Here is a 19,960-nt window from a genome sequence, read left to right on the forward strand (position 1 = left end):
TGAAACTATAAGGTGCCATCTGCGAATTTGTTGTGCTTACAACATTTTTGTGAACTCCACGCCATAAAGTTCCATAAAAAATAGACCTTTGTCTCACGACTGAAGTACCGATTCCGTGAAAATGCAGCAGGCACTGTACTCGCACCACATTGTACACTTGACTGGCCTTGGGTGTTAGTCATTTGTCCAGTTTTACTACCTATATTCAATAAGTTCACCAACCACAAGTCTAATGGGCATATATTGATCAGTAGAGAAGCAAGAGCAAATAGGCTTAGCAAAGGGCAGTAACACCATAATATAAAAATGGTGGAAAGGTAGAATTAATGGGACCAAGTTGTTAGGCACCCCCCAATAGGAGAGAGGGGTAAATCCCATACATAGGTGGCCATTAATTCAGACCTGTGACAAAGGTACTGAGTATAGAGGTCTTCCCTGTTAGATACATTTTCCTGATAGGCTGGTTTAAAGTGATATGCATGGATATTTGTCAATAATATACATATATTGTAGTATGAAGCCTGTCTGGTCAAGGTGGATATATATATATATTTTTTTTAATCACAACCTTCATCAGCTAGTATTTTTGTTAATACATTGTTACTTGAGGTCAGCAGGGAGATGGGCCAGTAGTTCTCTGGATTCTTCTTTTCTTTATGGATGACCAGAATAGTTGAATTAAAGGAAGGAGGATGTTTTCTCCACTCTACTGCATGTAGAAGAGTGCTAAGCAGGTTGGGAGGGGTCATCAGTTTTGAGAAAGTTTTAACCAATCCAGAAGGGATTTAATTAGAAAAGATAGGGGACAACCACCTGTGCCCCAATGGTTCTGTTCAGTAGATTAGTTAAGTAGAGATGTAGGGATCTATGACCAAAGATATCTTCTGTTTTTTGATTGGGGATCTAAAGACATTTAAAATGAATAGAACATGGGTGAGTTTTTATACATTAAGCTCTAAACTCACATTTTGATAAATCTGCCCCTAAGTATTGTACTTCTGTAGGTTTTAGATCTGTGTGCGTTCAAACAAAAATATCACTGAACCAAATTTCAGTTTAGGATCTGTTATTTAGTTATAATTGGTCAATGGTTTGAATACATTTGCAAGGGTAAGAGGATGAGGGCTGCCCCAATGCTTCTTGTATGATACGTTAATAAAAACTTGCCCCTACACAACAAACAGTGCCCCTACTCATAAGGTATTATAATGAAATAAATGACTGTTTCCATTACTTTAATAAGTGATGTTTTAAATAGAGCATCTTTCAAGATATGGCAGTGATTGGTGTCCTGCACGTGAAAATCCGCACAACTTGTGTTCTCAAAATTAGTTGGTATAATATGCCTTTAGCATTGTTTTTCCCCCCCAACAACTAAAATACATACAACCTACAAAATGTATAATACTTTTAAATATATTACAAAACCTGCCACAGCCGCGGTGTATTATAAATCACGCCAAAGTTAAAATGGGTATTGACACTACAAAAGTTCTTTTCTTGGTTTTCGTATTTTACATTGCCACAAAAAGTCAAAAGTAATCTTGCAGGCATCCTATGGTTCAGTTCCGTTTGTAATCCTTCCCTAGTACGCTGCATATTAAAAGTTCACGTGGTTTCGGACATTATTTATCTGCTTCACCATCTCCTGGATGTTTTCTCCGCTAGGGAAAAAGGAAAAAGTATTTTAACAATTGAACTCAATTTCCTGAAATATTTGATATTAGTAGTTCCAAAATTCAAGAGACATAAAAGATAAGAAAGAAGAATTAAGCTTAAAGTTTGCTTGAAATGCTGCACTGTGAGTCTTTTCTTTATCTTTTAAGTACAATCCTCACCTTCTTTATTACAGCTCCCAAGGCAACAAGCCTAAAGCTGGCCATAAACGCCTCGACATAATCGTATGAAACGTAGTTTAGTCCTGAATGCAGATTTTGTTTTATTCGGGACAATAATTCACAAACTGTCTGAAAATCGGACAAAATTGGCAAGTGGAGGTAGAATTCCTATTGTTTCTACTTCCACATCTGATGATTCAGCCCTGAACATCAGTGGGGAAGCAAACGATGGTCGCAGGAAAGATAAGAATTGCTACGTGTATGGCCACCTTAATTCTGTCAAGTAGATTATCAGGCTTTGTTAGGACGAAGACAGACAAGAACAGTCACCGCAATCACATTTTTAAAAATTGCAGCGACTAATCGCAGCGGCATAGAATCTGCACAAAGCAGAAACACAGAGATTGTACTTTATTTTCACCCACTACTTTCCCACTTAGCACATCTGCTACTTCTCTCAAAATGGCCAATTGCAATAGTAGCTGCTATTCTGTATCTTTGCCGGTACTGTGCATGTGCAATCGCATAAAAGTATCCCCCTCTTTAAGAACACAGTGTTCCACAGGAAGGGTTACATTTTAAGCTTACATGTATAAGCTTATGCTGCCCTACAGATGCCTATATATTAAGATTTTACTGTGTAACAACTGACTTTAAAAGAGAATGAAAGGTAAAAACTAAATAAGCTTTATCAGAAAGGACTATGTAAATTAAACCAATAACACTCAGAGAAAAGCTGCAGGATTACTTTTCTTTTATGTACACATGTTCTTTGGTATCAGACTTCCTTCTCTCAGAAAAATCCTGCAGGGCTATGGGCAGAGTCTGTGCAGTCACTCCTTTCTAATTCTTCCCCTTCCTTTCTCTGCTGTAATCTGAGCTACCAATGGCTAGAGCTGCCGCAGGAAGCTACAATGGCAGCTGCTATCTTTAACAGGAGGGAGCTTCTAGGGCTGTTTACTGGTAAAGCTTTCTGCAGAATAAATATAGTGTTCTAGCTTGCACTAATGTGCCTAATCTATTGGCAATAAAATACCAAAATGCCTTTCCCTTTCCTTTATAATCCCTTATTATACCATTAAGCAATGCAGCAAAAACAAAAAAAACAGGTTATATATAAATAAACACATTTGAGATACTTACTGTTCCTTTAACACAACCTTAATGTTCTTCTTTTGGTAATCACTGAGTGTAAGACTAGATTTCCGAGGGCTCTTTCCCTTTTCCATCTGTTTCTCCTGATAAGACATCTTTCTGTTCACCTGATGTATGCAATAACAAAACATGAGTAATTGTTTCTAGCAAAATGGCAGAACACTTTGGACTAAAGGCACATGAGGTAGGAAAACAACAGTGCCCGCCTGCTACTACCTATTGGGGTTTGCTTACTTTGCATCTCTCTTGCATTACACACACACATACACACACATACAATGTGGAAATCAGCCTTAAATGCTCAGTTCAATAGGAGACAATCCAAAGGGATTAAAAACTGCCACTCTATAGGCAACATTCCTGCAGACCACATGAAAATAAGTCCCCCCTATTGTAGTAAATACAGTGGTTCCTGGGAAAGATGAGCTATGTTAATGGAAAATAAATTCTTACAATGCAAATCTAACACCCTGGGTTTTAGCTCTTACCACAATTTTTGTCTAAGGTGTGTTCAGTACAAATGTATGCGTGGTTGTGCATCTCACAGAGTGAGGGAGAACTAAAATGATTAAAAAGACTACAGATATATGTGCTTCTATTGTCTCTCTCGTGTACCTGGTTAATGGCATTCCCCAGCTGCTGAAGCTGCTCCTGTGTTGCATGCAGTTCTTTTTTCATATCTCTCTCGCTTTCTGATAAAACTGGGAGCTGGGTGTTGAAGCAACGCAGTATCCTTTTCAATCTGTTTCAAATATAAAGGAAATGCTTTTCAGATGTTTACAAATGCTTCTCTTTTAATTACCATAACTCTGCAAAATCGATTTATTGTAATATTTGAAAGTTTTAGGATCAAAACAGAAATTAGGAATTTTGTACCGTTCCTTTAAAATAGCTGATGCTGGGCGCAGAATTTTAAATTGAAGTATTATTACAATTATGTTTCTTTTTAGGTTTACAAGCAGTACATGCAATATTGTTCTTTGCCTTTACATCCCCTTTAATCTTATTCCATATATAAATCCTAAAAAAGACTGGGCAAAATTATTGGCACCTTTTAGAAGTTGTTAGAAATATAAGGATTTTACTGCCTGCAGTATAAGCAGCACACAATTAACCAGTCTGAATAACGAAAGTCTGTTTCTATTTCTATTGCTACTGTAATACAGTTGTGTGTAAGAAAAACAAAATCAGCTGTCTGAGGAGGCAAGACAGAGAACTGCAAGAACCATTGGACAATCTCAAGGTTAGCAGTCCATCTTCAGAGACCTTAATGTTCCTGTGTCCACTGTTGGCAATGTTATCAAGAAGTTGAAGACCCATGGCAGATTATACGAACAGATTATAGGGAACAGTTCTGCCTGGACAGACTCAACAGGAAAAATAAATCAAATAATGCAGAGAAGGACTGTTTTAATTGTGTTGGAAGAGCCTTTATCTTTAACTGACAAACAGATTCAAGCTGACCCTCAGACATAAGGTACAATAATTTCAACTGGCACCATCCATTTCCAGCTCAATGAAAGAAAGCTGTATGGCAGGAGATCCAGGAAGAACCCACTGCTAACAAAGAAACATAAGCCCGACTAGAGGTCACTAAAACACGCTTTAAAAAGCCAAAACTCTGGCAGAATATCCTGTGCACTGATACGACATTGACATGACATTTTTTTGGTAAAGCACATCTTTGTTTACAGGGAAAAAAAAAAAAAAAAAAAGAACCATCCCTACTGTCATTTGGTGTGCTGACATTATGGGGTTGATTTACTGCTCCTTGAGATGGTTGCCTGGCATCATGAAAACTCATAAAAACAGATTACCAGGATGTTTGGAGCAAAACATTGAACCTAGTGTCAGAAAGCTGTGTCTCTGTTGCAGATAACGGTTACTCCATTCCTTCTTGAATTTTACTTTGGGACAAAATGCTGGACTGTTATGTGGCCAATAACGAGTCCATATCTAAATCCCACTGTCCAGTAATGGAGAGTTCTGACAACTGCACTTAGGAGAAGGTATTGAGGGTGTGTTTTTTCAGACCTGAAAAGATATGTTAAGTTATGAGGAAATAACAAAGGTCTCTTATCATAAAAGTGAAAGAAGGAATCGTGGAACCCTGGACTGTCAACTTTTGTAACATATTTGAAAAAAATTCTTGGCCACAATTGTAACGGATGATCACAAAGAGGGTGATAGGAGCACACAAGCAAAATTTTAGTGGCCATTTAAATCTTTAATTTTGCACTACATGTTTTAAAGTTATGTTCACTTTATTGGCTTGCTGTTTAGAAGCAAACCCTTTGTGTGATGCTGTGGGTAAGCTATGCTAAAAGTTTCACTTGTAGTGACAAAGTCACCATACATGGCAGCATCTGTATATAACTTGCTCCAGTGCGAAGTAAGCAATACCAAGCGGTAATATAACTTTACAGGACTGAGTTATGCATACTGATAAGTGTTACTAAGACTTCTTGCAGTCTTCACAGAAAATTGTCATTGGCATTACCTGTTGATGAGATCTTCCTGTTTCTCTTTGGCCTCTTCAAACTTCTCTGCCAGACGTTCAGCCATCTCTGTTAGGCTTTTCCTTGAGATTAACAAAAAAGGAAAAGGTTGATACTCATTGATGAAATAACTTTTGTACAAACAGTTACAAAGTACTTCACCAGGTGACAAGAAATAATGGGTTAAAATACCATCCTGCTAACATCAATTACTAGACACAAACTAGGCAAAAACAATTCCCTGCATTGGTACTTAGCAATAATTTAGATATGTGCTGAAGACAGGCTGTAAAAATACAGTTAGATGCGGACAACGCACCCCTTTATGTTAATATATTATTATTAATATTTAATACAGAGGTGTAAAGATTTCTACATAATCTGACAGACTTGAAACCTCACATTACAGGGATGAAATGGCAATCCTTTTTATTGAATAGATCTCTGCAATGTCCAAAAAGATGTACAACCCCTTTAAGGAAAGGTACAATAACAAATCTAACAGTTCACATTAATAGAACAATCTTCCCTCTCCATATCCTTCACTTCTGCACTTCTTGACCTGGTAGGTCAGTAGGGCAACACTACAGTTGCTTTTTACTTTCTTATATGATGCCACACATACAGTAGTACTGGCAGCAGACGTTAACTCCTATTGGCTGTGTCTCCTGTCAGTCTACTGCTTCCTGTGCCTGTGACAGAGTACTGCAAATCTAACATAACAGTCTGTAAAATTTAGGATATGCCGAGTCTGTTTGCCTATGTCATTGCAAATGAGAAATTAACCACTGACCTTTTAATTTATGCAACTGGTTACAGTGCATAAGCAACCAATGAAAAGTAAGGGGTTAAGTTAAATGAACTTAACTTAATATGATGTAGACAGTGATATTCTGAGATAATTTGCAATAGGTCTTTATTTAATTGTTGTGGTTTTTTGAATAACCACACAATTTAAATTATTTTGCTTTTTGTTCAGCAGCTTTCAATTTTGCCAGCTATCTGGTTGCAAGGGCCCAATTTTACCTAGCAGCTAAGCAGTGGTTTAAATGAGAAGCTGAAAGGAACAAAAGAGGGGGTAAATAGAAACATAAGTAATAAAAAGTAACAATAATATTGCAGCCTCACAGTCATACAATTGTATGTGTTTCGGCATAGGGTGGATGCATTAATTATAATAGTTTAATGGGATTATTGAATGGTTCTTTTTAATGCTCATTTAAACAGTTACATACCTTTCTTCTTTGCAATACTGTAGATCTTCTAGCTGTTTTTCTTTCTGAACAATCAACAGTTTAACTCTAATTAGAGAAAAAAATTAGAAAAAATAATTCTTTTTTTTCTCTCTCTCTCTCAAGTTTAGTATAAAAGTAGAACACGCAATGAGAACAAAAGAAAATAAATTGCACAAAATGAGAAACAAATGAAATATATTACCGTCTCTGGATTTCCTCCTTGGCAAGGTCTTGTTTGAGAAGGTATTCTTCACGGAAAACCTGAGTAGCTCTACTTAGAAGCTGTAGACACTCCTCAGGTGGAGGAGAGGAATCTTTGCTTGATGAGCTACAAGATGGCAACATTTTTAGTGTTGTAGAGACCATAGCTTGAAGAAGGACTTAATTGACTGGACAACCAAACTTAAAGTATCAAGGTGGCCTGTAACATAATTTATGTGTGTGGTTCCCCGAACATTAATATACAGGGTGTGATGTATGAGACTTAACAGTTGGGAGTAAGTATCCTTATAAAGACTATATTAAAGAAAACGAACTGCGTAAAATTCTGGTCATGGTCTAACTTCCTATGCCACAACTGTTACACATCATTCATCAGTGAGGTTACCATGAAAGAGAAAACTCACTATTTTATCATCATCTGGTATTCAAACCTGGAAGGTGGAATTCTTAAATTGCCAGAAACTGGCCACTGGGGAGAGCAGCCTTTTTCCTAAGGTGTTTAAGAAGCTAATTTTGAGATTCTGTTCTTCCCCTATTGCTCACCAGCCAGGTATCTTAGCTCAGCGAAAGCACACAAATGTTATAAAGTTTCACTGATCTACATTTTCTACCCCTTACCATGCATTCTACATAAACTTCATGGACAACAGAAAGGCTGAAATGGTCAGTAATGCACCCAACCAAACCGAAATAGGTTCTTCAAGAACCTATTACTCGCATAGATTCTCAAGCCCTGCATTTGATATATTTTTAATTGAATGTCATCCATAATATGCTCAGGGATAGAAGACTGGCCTGTTTGGTGGGTTACCACAATATATAGAATCTGGCTTGTCTTGATGCAGTGTCAAACCTGTTTCTCAGACTTTCATACATGTTGTTTGTTTTGCTTTCTCCGTGTGCTTTACAACAATGGACCAAATTTTCCTAAAAGTTCAGTTCTTGGCTCTTAGATCTTTTACAGAAGTGTGGGCTATTACAAAGGTACCTTGTTGTTAACTCATAAATGATAATGTTCCACCTACTTCAACAACAATGGGTTTGCAGAGTTGCGTCTTAAAATGCCTCTGATGTGCTCTTCAAATGGCCCTTTTACATCTTCTAGGACATGTGGAATGATCTCTGTGGAACTTTTGTCAATCTTAAAGCAAAGAAGAGGTGGAGAGGGTGGTCGAATGGTGGTTCTAGATAAAGAAAAAAAATAAACCATTAATTAGGACATTAATACAGCATGAACCTTACATTTTAAACTATTCTTTTATATGGAAATAATCCTTGGTAGTAAAAGCATATGGAAAAAATAATCAATGTAAATTGCAAGTAGAGCACTCTGAGCAATTTTAAATTAAAGGAAAACTATACCCCCAAACAATGTAGGTCTCTATAAAAATATATTGCATAAACAAGCTCATGTGTAAAACCCTGCTTCATCTAAATACACCATTTTCATAAAAATATACTTTTTAGTAGTATGTGCTATTGGGTAATCCTAAATAGAAAATTGCTATTTTAAGAATTAAGGGCCACCTCCTGGGATCATAGGATTCACAGTTAACACAAACAAGCCAAGGCACCCATACATGCTAGGCCACATCAGCCAATTAATGGACAGAGTTCTGCCTTTTGCTTTTACACTACTTTCTGTTAAAGTTTAAGCTGCATTATTTCTGGTCATGTGATCTCTGAGAGAATATATATATATATATATATTTATATTACACACACACACGCACTTTGGAAGTGAAGTGAACTTTTCGTCTATCACAAAACAAAACATTTAAGGCTCCAATACTCATTAAGGCCTTTACATTGGAGCATTAAACACTGTAGCACGTAGCACTGACAAAGACCCAGGAGGATTGAAACATGTGCGGACAATAAATGCACTTTTTTTTTTTGGCACCTTTTCTGCTTAATAGCCCAATTCTTGCTACTTTAATTTGTTTTTTTTATTGGAAGTTGCACCTGTGGCAGAGGTGCATACAAGGAAACCACTGAACTATACTGCTTCCTTGTTCAAAGGTATCAGTCACCTAAAACTCTTTTGTGCATAGAAAATTTTTGGTGTGCTGACAAAAATACTTTGTGCCTGGTGTCACAATTTTAATGCACACACAAACATGTTGTTTTGCTGTCGCCGATGCTGGCAACATATTTTTATTTAATATCAAACATCTACATTAAAACGCGAATGTGGTTTGCCATTAACCTCCTTCTTCAGGACTACACCTGTTTAGAGGAATGTACACAGTTCTCCACCCCGCCTAATAGCTGTACATTAAACAAAATAAAGAGAGTTTCTTTGTACTTTTCTCTGCAGGTAAATCACAATATAAAATTTCACAAAAGGTGTTCTGGTGTTGTCTTTGCAACAATTATGAAATGCAATTAAAAACATAGCTACATCAAAATCAATGTAAACACTTCCAAAAAACCCAGTTTCATTCTCATTACGTTGCAAATACATACAGCAATGGCCTTGCAATACACTCAAAGTCACATGTAATGCATATCATCGAGGTGCCAAGTGAAAGATCTGAGATGATCCAAAAGCCTTGAATAGGAGACGGCAGCCTACAGTAGTGAACAGAATACAGAAAAAGAAAATACACTGGCTATTAACACAATTTATTATCAAGCAGACTACAAGCTGAGAGTGATCAAGTTAACGAGGAATATTTGAATATTTTAACGAAAATTGTTGATGCATTGTACAGGTCCCAAGATAGTAGTCAGAAACAGTGGATGGTTGCTGGGTGTGTAGCTGTTTAAAACAGGGCTGTCAGGGCATCCACATTAAGCAAAATGAGAGGCATGACAAGAATGGAAATGCTCCAACAGCATAACAATAACTGTCCTTTATCAGCAACGCAGCATTATTTTAAAGTAATTAATTCAGAAAGAGCTGTGTTTTATATGCAGAATCTATTCCAACTGGCTAATCTATTAAATCGTCAGGAAAAAAAAAAAATGGAAAAAGTGTCAATTAGCAAAACATGCGAGTGGTACTAGAGGAGACAAAAGTACTACTACAGCTCAGCAGCATTTATATCAGATAAGTATCTTCAAAAAAAAAAAAAAACAAACACTTTTATTACAGTGGTAGTTTACATTTAAATTAATCTTTAGCATAGACAAGTGATATTTTTCAAGTTTGTAATTGCCCCTTTTAAAAAAAAAAAAAAAAAAAATTATGGTTTTTAAGTAATTTAACCTTTTGTTCAGCAGCTATCTGGTTCTTAGGGTCTTATATTTTCTAACGCCCAGGAAGTGGTCTGAATAAGAGATTGGAATAAGTATAGAAGAGAGACAATAGAAAGATAAGTAATAAAACGTATATGTATATATTCTGAAAAGATTTTATAGTTATTTCATTTTTTGTTCAGCAGCTGATTGTTAGGGTCCAAATTACCTTAGTAACCAGGGAGTGGTTTGCATGAGAGACTGATATATTTATGGGAGAGGGCCTGAATAGAAAAATAAGTTATGAAAAGTAACAATAAATTTGTAGCTTCACAGAGCATTAGTTTTTGGCTGCTGGGGTCAGTGACCACCATATAAAAGCTGGAATCAGGTAGAAAACGAAGGCAAATTACTCAAAAACTATAAATAATAAATAATGAAAATCAATTTACATTCTATAACATACTAAAATTAAAGTGAACCATCCCTTTAAGTCAAAAAAGTTACAAAAGGAGTCCTTTTCGCACAAACAGTATTTTCTGAAGTGGCAATGCAATCCTAAGAAAGAAAGATTTACAACAATCACCTGCACCGTAGAGGCTTGGTACATAAGATGTGTTCCACAAGGCACTTTTGCTCCGCTGCAAGTTCTTGTAAGCTATCTTTATCTTCTTCACCTTTAACAGACACACATCATATTTCATCAAAAGAATTATCTTAAAAAGCTGAGCAGCAGAAGGCTGTGTTTAAAGGACAAGGAAAGTCAAAATCTATTAAGCACACTATTAAATAGTACTACTATCGCTATGTAGAAACGCAATATTTCTGGCTTGCCTAGTGAAAGATTTAATGAGATACAATTACTACATACTACAGACTTTTTTCAGTGAACAGTGCCGCCATCTTTAATAGGGATGCCCACTGCCTTTACCTCACTACTCTCTACTGCACATGCGTCCCCACATGCGTCCACCCCCCCCCCCCCCACCCCCGCTGGCTGCATCCCCGCTCCTGCACAGACTGCACAAACTGTCTCAGAATCTCCCCTTCTCCCCCGCGCGCTCCCCTTCAGCACAAGCCGGCTGCGTCCTCTCGCATGCAGACAGTGCGTCGCCATGGCAACTGGAGCGCGCCTGCTTTTCCTGAAGGGGAGCGCCTGAATAGGGTCATTTGTGCATGCGCCGCCTACAGTGCTGGTCGTCAGGTCGTTGCAGGACCGATGCATTATGGGAACCCTCTCTACCCAGCTCAACTTTTTTTTTTTCCTGTTTGGCTTCTGATCATCTGAACGATTGCAATTTGGGGAGACTTAAGGGCACTTAAGACAACTGAAGGTAAGCCTGCAGCTTGGAGATTAACTCTTTGGTAGCCTTTCCTTCTCCTTTAAGGCCTTTGAAGCATGGAAAAGCATACCTGAACCAAGAAACTTTTCTAATTTGTTGAACCATGCCAGCCCCACACTGTGAACACCAGCCACATGGGTGCAATGGTATCGGGATGGGCAGATAGGGTCTAGAATAAAAAGAAGATAAACATAAATTCATAGTATGTTGTGAAAAATATCTACATTAAACAAAGGGAAAAAATAAATAGTAGGCTTCATTTAGCCAATCCTTACTGAACCCATACTGGTCCATGTAAATTCTTTTAACATTTCCAAGAAAAAATGGCCATCCAGGTGCTACAAAACCACAGAGAGTCAGCTGAAAAACGTCCTAAAATCTGAAGAAATTGTTCTAGTATCACTCAGGTTAAAGTTGGAAGCATGCCGAGATAGCAGTCCTACTGAAGGCTGGCTGAATGACAGCTGAAAGTTCCACTGTCCTTTACAGATTATGTGCGGCTAAACAATCAGATAATTTAGGAAAGACACCAAATGACACACGTATTAATAACTAAATAGTACTTTTGTTTTGCTAACAAAGTGTGCTTCTAGGTGGTCGACAACCTTCCAACACTTATGGGAGGACACATCAAATCCAATTTTTAAAGAATAAAACAGGGTTTTATTTAGTGAAAATGTCAGTCCACACTGTCAGTCCAGTACTTGTTTAAATCAATAACTGGGGCCCTCTGATCATATTTTTATTCTGTAACATTAGTTTGTTCAATTATTATAAGAACCTGTTTGTTATAAATTAAAGGGCTACATAACTTGCTAGTGCTACATAAATAAATGATAAAGATCATATTAACTGCTGTATAGTCAACATATCTAATGAACTTATTGGCTGGTGAAATAAGCTTATTACCTGTTAAAATGACATTTATTACAGTATTTAATTAGACAAACAGAATATTTGCAGATTATTATATTGATATCCATCTGATTTATACATATGGGATCACTTATCCGGAAGCTCACTAGGCTGCAAGAATCATACAAAGGGTACAAAACAGTAGACTGTTTACCTCTGTGAAGTTTAATAGGACATGAAAAATCTAGCTCCATAGATTCTTCCTCTTCTGTTGCCAATTTCAAAGCAAGCTCCAGTTCAACACATTCAAAAACATAGAGTGATGGGATCAGGTCACAGCTGCTATTCCAAGACTTGTTTGACTGTATAAAATACAAATCATCATGTGCTGTATACAATAGTATTGACAAGTGTTACATTCAAACTAAAATTGTAAAGGCATATATGACCAAGGACCAATAATGGCTGCTATTTTACTTACTGTTTGCTCATCGTCATCTTCGCCTTCCAGCACCACACAGTGATATAGTAATCCTGATTCAGTGGCAATAACTATTATGTTTGGAACACATGCTAAGCAGAGCACAGCACATGCATCATAGCCATAGTTATCTTCTGCAGCTGGGTACATTGGAAGTGGGCCTAGAAGTTTACCCACTTTGATGTTGCTGAGACAAAAAGAGCAGAAAGTCTATGTAATTTTTTAATTTCTTTTAGGTACATGATCACTACAGCATGCTGGACAATTTATAAAGTGCTTTGTTGTGGTTTATAAGATCAAAAAGACATACATTTAAGCTTCTTAAGATAAAAGTTTTAATGTACTGTATTTTCCATTTTTGCATTTTATTGTAGAGTAACATGTCCCACCTCTTCTGAAGATCAATGTACATCAGGTAGGTTTCTCCAGTTTCATATAAGATATAAAGAGGATAAGCCACCGTGTCTTCCTTATTATATTGTCCAAAACCTTTTGGAAGGGGTGTAAGTGGACCGAAATCACAAGCAACTGCAGTCTCACCAAGGGAGGCTTTATAAGATCGCCTGCAATCAAACACAAATCTTTTTACACTCCTATACATCACAAGCTGCAGTTCATGTCACACAGCCCCTCCAATAATATATCAGCATCTCTACAGTCAGCTACAGTGGATACTAAGTATACTAGTTCAGAGGATAAAGCATGTGAATATCAAAATAAACCAATTAGAATCTTTGCTGACCCCTTCTATTTTTAGATTTTACAGGAATCTTGAACAACTTGAAGAAAAGATTAAAAAAAAAAAAAAAAAAAAAAAATACAGCAGGATAGGGGTTGAAAGGAACCACAAAGCATTTAAGTTCTGGTGAAGGTTCCTGGTATACTTTTTTGACAAAACGTACTTTTACGCTGTTTAAAGTGCCATTAAACTGACTTGGAGAAGGTCCGACAACACACTGAACAGTTTAGTAGTAATTATACTACACCCACACAGCACTTGGATCACCTCCCAGGTGAGAATGTAGAAGATACAAATGGCTGAATTATTGGCCACTGCCTTTTTGTTCACTCCAAGATCATGACATCTCTTTTGTAGCTGTGTGACGTATGCCATAGTTGCACACTGCACTATTGCTTTACTGTAGGCAGCTTTTGCCACAATGAAAGAAGAATGGAAAGTCAGCATGGCATGACAAAACAGGTGCCCATTTTTGAATTTCTGGTTAGGAGGCAATCTTTGATTGCATAAAAACCACGTATAATGCCAAAAAGAGCCTCCTGTAGGCCGCCAGTCCACATAGGGGCTATTAAGTAGCCAATTAAAGCTCTTACCGCTACCCCAGGAACCCTTTTCATGCTTGCGTTGCTCCCCAACACTTTTTCCATTTGAATGTGGCTCACGGGTATAAAAGGTTGGGGATCCCTGATCTACATGGAGCCACGCCCACAGTAAAAAGACAGATGTATCAAAATGTGAGCTTAGAGCTTAAAGGAGACATATAGGATAATTGTAGGCAATTATGAACAATATATGGTGCTTGTTTCACTTTGGTGTAAAATTAATACTACCTGTAAAAATGGCCCCTTTATTGGAGCTTCTCAGGTCCCTGTCTGTGTTTCAAGTGAGGGGTGGGAGTGCCTTAAAAGCCAAAAGCACAGTAGGATGGAGATAGCCAATCACAGCCCTGCAGCCAAACAAGCAAAGACGGGCTTCATTTCACTTCATCAGGTCAGCCTACCTGCTGAATAGTTACTATCCTACAGTGCAGTGTGCTGAGTGCCGCTGGCCCCCCTGCACAGCCTTTCAATAAATCAGACTGAAACACTACTTTTTAAAGCACATTCTATCACATTCTATTCTAACACACTATTGTTTTTTTTCACACAATATGTCTCCTTTAATACATAACCCCCCCCCCCCACGTTCTGTTCATTCCTATGGAATTTTTAGAAGCATATTTATCAAATAATGAATTATAACTTTCAACCATTGATACACTTCTAAAAATCCCATAGGAATGAATAAAAACCTGGGTGAGTTTTTATGTATTAAGGTCTATACTCACATTTTGATAAATTTGCCCCTAAATGTTAAGATGGAATCAAGACTCTCTACAGAGGATAAATCATATTTAATAATAAAATGATCTTAATACAAAAATCTCCAGAAGACCCTACATCTAGTTTTACAAGACTGAGTTACAATTACAACACTTACTTTTAAATGAGGCATTGCAGGCATGATAGCCGAGAAGCTTGGTAAGTAGGTAAAAGCATGTTCAAAAGGCATACATGTCTAGGTAGTTTATCACCCCAGCAACATATACACACTTTCCCCAACTTCTTAGTATTATGTATTTAAGTTCATGCAGCTAAAGCTAGATTCTCTATTTCATTTTGCTTGCCATGGTAGCAAAAAATAAATTTTCCTGTAGAACATACAATACAGCCTTCTATCGTGGGGGACTATGGATAGGAGAAGATTAAACCAATTTTCCTAATAACTTAAAATTAATCCCACAAAACCGGCATATATATAGAAAAAGACCCAGAAATTTAGGCATAGTACTTCAATTTGGACAAAGCCAAAACAGTGTTACTAAGCATACCCATTATGGGGCAGTGTGGTTTCCTCTTCAGCACTGGAGAGGGAGATAACTTTTTCAGGTGTCAGTGGATCGTGAAGATTATATAATCTAAAAAAAATATATATATATATATATATATATATATATATATATATATATATATATATATATTGTAAATGGCAATACAAACATGAAAAAAAAAAAAAAAAAAAAGATATGCATACCTAACACATTAGAAAATGCTGGATACTGATCTACATTAAAATGACTGGATAATCCAGATTGCACTCTATTCTTATCAGATTCAAGGAGTTTTTTTTTTTTAAACAAATAAATATTACACCCCTTTAAAAGGGCAGCATTCCCCTATATATACCTATAAACAAAAACACAATAAATAGGACTTTTTTGGAAATGTATACTGCTTAATACTATTAAATGAAATAAGTATAACAGACATGCAGTTTTCATCAAACAGGAGCAAAGGTTTTACAGAAGTAATTTTAATCACCGGGAGCAGGGGGTGCCTAACATTTTCGCACCCTCCAGTGATTATTTCTCTCTCCTTTAAGAAAAAGATAAAGGAACCTGTTTGTGAAAAAGAATTACTATGCATTCTCTGCAATTTGGATACATGTACATATATGTATCCCTAAAACTGAAAAAAACCTTTGGCATGGTATAATAATAAATAATAATAAACCTTAATATGTTATCAGATGTCAGCAAAATTAAATGAGGTTCCTGGGTCTCACTTGGGTACCAGAGGGCCTGCTTCAGAACTAAAGAGGTAGAGCTTGTGAAAATCCTTTCAGCGATGGGGATAGCCCTGTTGGGGGATAAAATAAACAAGTAAACATTTGCCCAGTCCGATTTGAAAATCATTAGACTTAAAAGGATAGTGAAACATTACAATTTTAACAGGAACGTGTCACTATGCCAACAAAAATCCTAGGGATGATATACTTTTCTAATGGATGTGCCCCATTGCCGTCCCCCAGCTCACGACTAAATAACTTAGTTTGGTCTCATGGCTAAATGTTGAGCTGCTTCCTGGTTTAAGTTGTGCTGTGGGGGGCGGGGCAACATAGGCTGATGCACTGTTTACATTTGTCATCCAGCTTATCATAATGTTGTCCCATCCACAAGTGTGCTGACACTCATGAAGTTTTCAAGTTCAATCCTCGCAACCGACCAACACAGGTTAGTAATCACTTAGCCGTGAAAGAAGGGGGGGGGGGGGGGGGCATTTGCAGTAGAAAAAAATAGCAGCACTAGGGTTTATGTAAGGATAATGACACAGTCCTGTTAAAACCTGAAATATGTCACTATCCCTTTAAAGAAGGTGGAATCACTGGGAGGTGCCAAAATGTTAAGCACCCCCTTGTGATTGTATTCACTTACCTGATACCCCTGGCTGGTGCTCCTGTTATCAAAAAAATGCACCAGCCCAGGGTACATGCAGGCCAGAGATCCTCTTCAGTCTTCTTTCTTTGTGCCAGCTATGCATGCACAGTAGAATTAAAAGCCGCACTTTAACGAAACAGTTGGTTTTTGACTATACTATGCATGTGTGGGCACCAGGATCGCAGCAAAAGGGGAAGGGAAGAGGATCACTCGCCTGTATGTACCCACAGCTGGTTTAATTGTCTGCTAATAGGCGCACCAGCCTAGGGAGTGCCTAACATTTTGCCACCCCCCTGTGATGCCACCTTTCCTTCTCCTTTAAGTAATAATTTAAACCCTAGAGTGAAAAATTGCCCCAGTGCAAAAACATCTATCATCAACATATCTGCTGTTTTTCACAACTCAGCACAGAGACAGGAATGTGGTGTTTGGTTCAGTTGGTTGGACAACTACTATCATAGCCATCATCAGACTCAAATGTGTGGGAGGACATATATATATATATAAGAAATATATATATATAGCCAATAAAAAAAGACAATAAAGAATGTGCTGTCAATTAGTTGTGTCGACATATGCACATTTTTCCTTGCAGCCATTGCTAACCATGTGTTATAAAAAACAATAAATCTGTCTCTATAAGTGCTGTAAATGGTGCATTGGGGTATACTATTAACAAAAGGTTTGGAGGGGCTATATTTGTCATAAAGCTTAGCTGGTTTTTATCCAAACATATATCAGCTCTGCACAGTTACAACCAATGCAAAAGTACCTATGGGGACTAGTATACACATCAGAAGACAAAGAGAAACAGGAATCAAAAACACACACACACACACACATATATATATATATATATATATATATATATATATATATATATATATATATATATAATCAAGTTCTACTTCTACATCGCTAAAAGTTATTTTACCATAAATGAGATACATTACCTGCAGTTCACTGTCTTTTCACCGCCCTCAAATTCAGATTTCTTTCCCCAGCGTTTAGGAATCTCCAGCACCATCACTCCTTTGCTTCCAACCAGAGCAACATGATGTTGTGTGGGGCTTAGCAACACCTCATTAACTTCAAAAAGTGGAGGATTTGTACAAAGCAGTTTCTATTACAATAAGAAAAGAAACCATTAAATTGACAAAACTGAAATCAAATCTATTTATTTTTAGTGTGTGTTTTCTCTCTTATGTTTGCACTTTTTTAACTGCAGCTCAGAGTTAATTTGATAACCAAACAGCATTTTAAAATTCAGGTTAGACTTAGATTTGTGCATGCACATTAGACAAATGTTACTCTAAGACACATGTGTAAGTCTAAGTCTGCACTAGGCAAACTGTGGGTTCTGGCAAATGCCAGAGAGGCTTCTGTAAGATGCCAATCACTATTTAGTGGGCTGGTGAGCAGCTGCTTACTTTAAAGGACATGTAAAGCCTACATTTCCCTACAATGTATATCAGTTGGGCACGTCTCCCCCACCCAAATGGCATCATTTGTACTGCATATATCCCCTCTGTTTGCCTGCACCATCACATGTTCCTGAAGCAAATAGCAGCTTTCACCCGGTGGCCAGTTTTCCTCTGATACATAATCAGATACATTTAAATCTGCAAACAGCATACACACACAGACCCTTATTCAGCATACATTTCATCAAGAATACAGGCTCAGACAGGCACAACTGTCTATGATAAAAGTTCTGCTTTGTTTGAGCTGAGTTCAGGAGAAGAGGTTAGGAGAAAAAAATTAAAGCAGACAGCTAGAGCTGAGTTTCTATGGGAACCAGCAATGCCATCTCTTCTGGCTGCTAGACTGGGGTGTGTGTTTAGTAATCTGAGCTTAGAACAACTGAGCATGCCCACAAACCAGAAGTCAAAGCAAATTCCTGATGAGGGGGCTGAGTGGGTTACAGGAGGAGAAGGAAATATAAGTGATTAAGGAGATGTTGCAGCCTTACGATTAACCTCTGGACAACCAGAGTGGCAGGTATTGAAAGATTTCAAGGAGGCTGTTCTCTGATTAAATTTGTGTGTGTGGGGTTTACATGTCCTTTAAATACCAGTGTCTAGGGTTGCGATAAGGGGGAAAAAAAAAAAAAGGTAACGGAGGCCAGTATTTCCCCAAGTAATTCCATCCATTCCTTTTAACAAGACAAAAATGAAAACAAGCCATGACAATACATTTGTAATTTGTCTTCAAAAGGAAGATAATTGGTGTACATTCTTAGGGGGCACTCAGTAAATGAAGCAGCAAGTTATTTACTTTAAAAAGGAAGGTCAGAGGAGCTAGAAATGTCCAAGCCATATGGGGAACCTGAGGCCCAACAACATCACCAACTTTTAGCTGTTATAACGACAATAGCAGTAGTAGTTCACCAATAAATGAAGGGGCCTAGGATAGACATCTCTCAGCAGGCAGCTACCATGCTCAGTTGTACAAGTGCTGGAATGATACCTGGCTCACTTACCTGCTCACCACTGCTCCCTGTGCTCTCCACACTTAGACTCCTCAGTCTGACAGTGAGAAAGGCGCACTCCTCCGAGTCCCACACCAATAGATCTCCATCGAGGACGCACAGCAAGTTCCTCAGTTGCTTGTCTTTCCTTGTCCGCCTTTCACCCTCTTCCCTAAGTTCTTCGACTTCCCTCGTCCGTTCTTTCAGACGGGAGAAGAGCGCATGTTCACTAAGCGAGCTCTGCCAATGTTCCCCCGCCGCCATCTTTCACTTCCACCATCAAAACCCCCGCACTGGCTAATACTAGTGACGTTGCGGGACGTGACCAATCAGATGCGTCTGCCGGCTTCTAACACCCTCCCTTGTCTAATATCAGCAAGTTATGCGCGCTATAATGAACCAGCCAATAGGGGCTCCCAGTATGTTTCTGGTCTGGAGCCCTAGCATAGGACTTGAGATATTTTCCCGTTAAATTTGCAGGGATTTGTACTGCACAGCATAAATGTCATGACATTATTCTGCGTGCGTTTAATTATACATAAATGGAACATCCCTTTCTTCATCCGTATTTCATAGCTGCAGTGCTTAGCAGAAGGTATATTGTCACAAGGAATTATAGACTGCTTGTTTGGCTAAACTAAGCAATAGCTATTAAATTGAGTGAAACAAAGTCTCCATTAGAAGT

The 19,960-nt window shown here is 37.8% G+C and overlaps 1 protein-coding gene across 1 annotated transcript; it reads right to left on the reverse strand.

Moving 5' to 3' along the window:
• Positions 1 to 1,056: 1,056 nt before the first annotated feature.
• Positions 1,057 to 19,600, reverse strand: nup88 (nucleoporin 88kDa). Its single transcript, NM_001016790.2, is given in 17 exon segments — positions 1,057 to 1,664; positions 2,982 to 3,100; positions 3,609 to 3,735; positions 5,494 to 5,574; positions 6,727 to 6,792; positions 6,929 to 7,054; positions 7,974 to 8,132; positions 9,418 to 9,522; positions 10,718 to 10,808; positions 11,545 to 11,643; positions 12,544 to 12,691; positions 12,811 to 12,997; positions 13,200 to 13,373; positions 15,420 to 15,506; positions 16,102 to 16,227; positions 17,759 to 17,928; positions 19,288 to 19,600. Coding segments are annotated over 17 exon segments (2,181 nt in total). The 5' UTR covers positions 19,540 to 19,600; the 3' UTR covers positions 1,057 to 1,600.
• Positions 19,601 to 19,960: the final 360 nt, after the last annotated feature.

Source organism: Xenopus tropicalis, chromosome 2, assembly GCF_000004195.4.
Source record: "Xenopus tropicalis strain Nigerian chromosome 2, UCB_Xtro_10.0, whole genome shotgun sequence".
Taxonomy (NCBI): Eukaryota; Metazoa; Chordata; class Amphibia; order Anura; family Pipidae; genus Xenopus; species Xenopus tropicalis.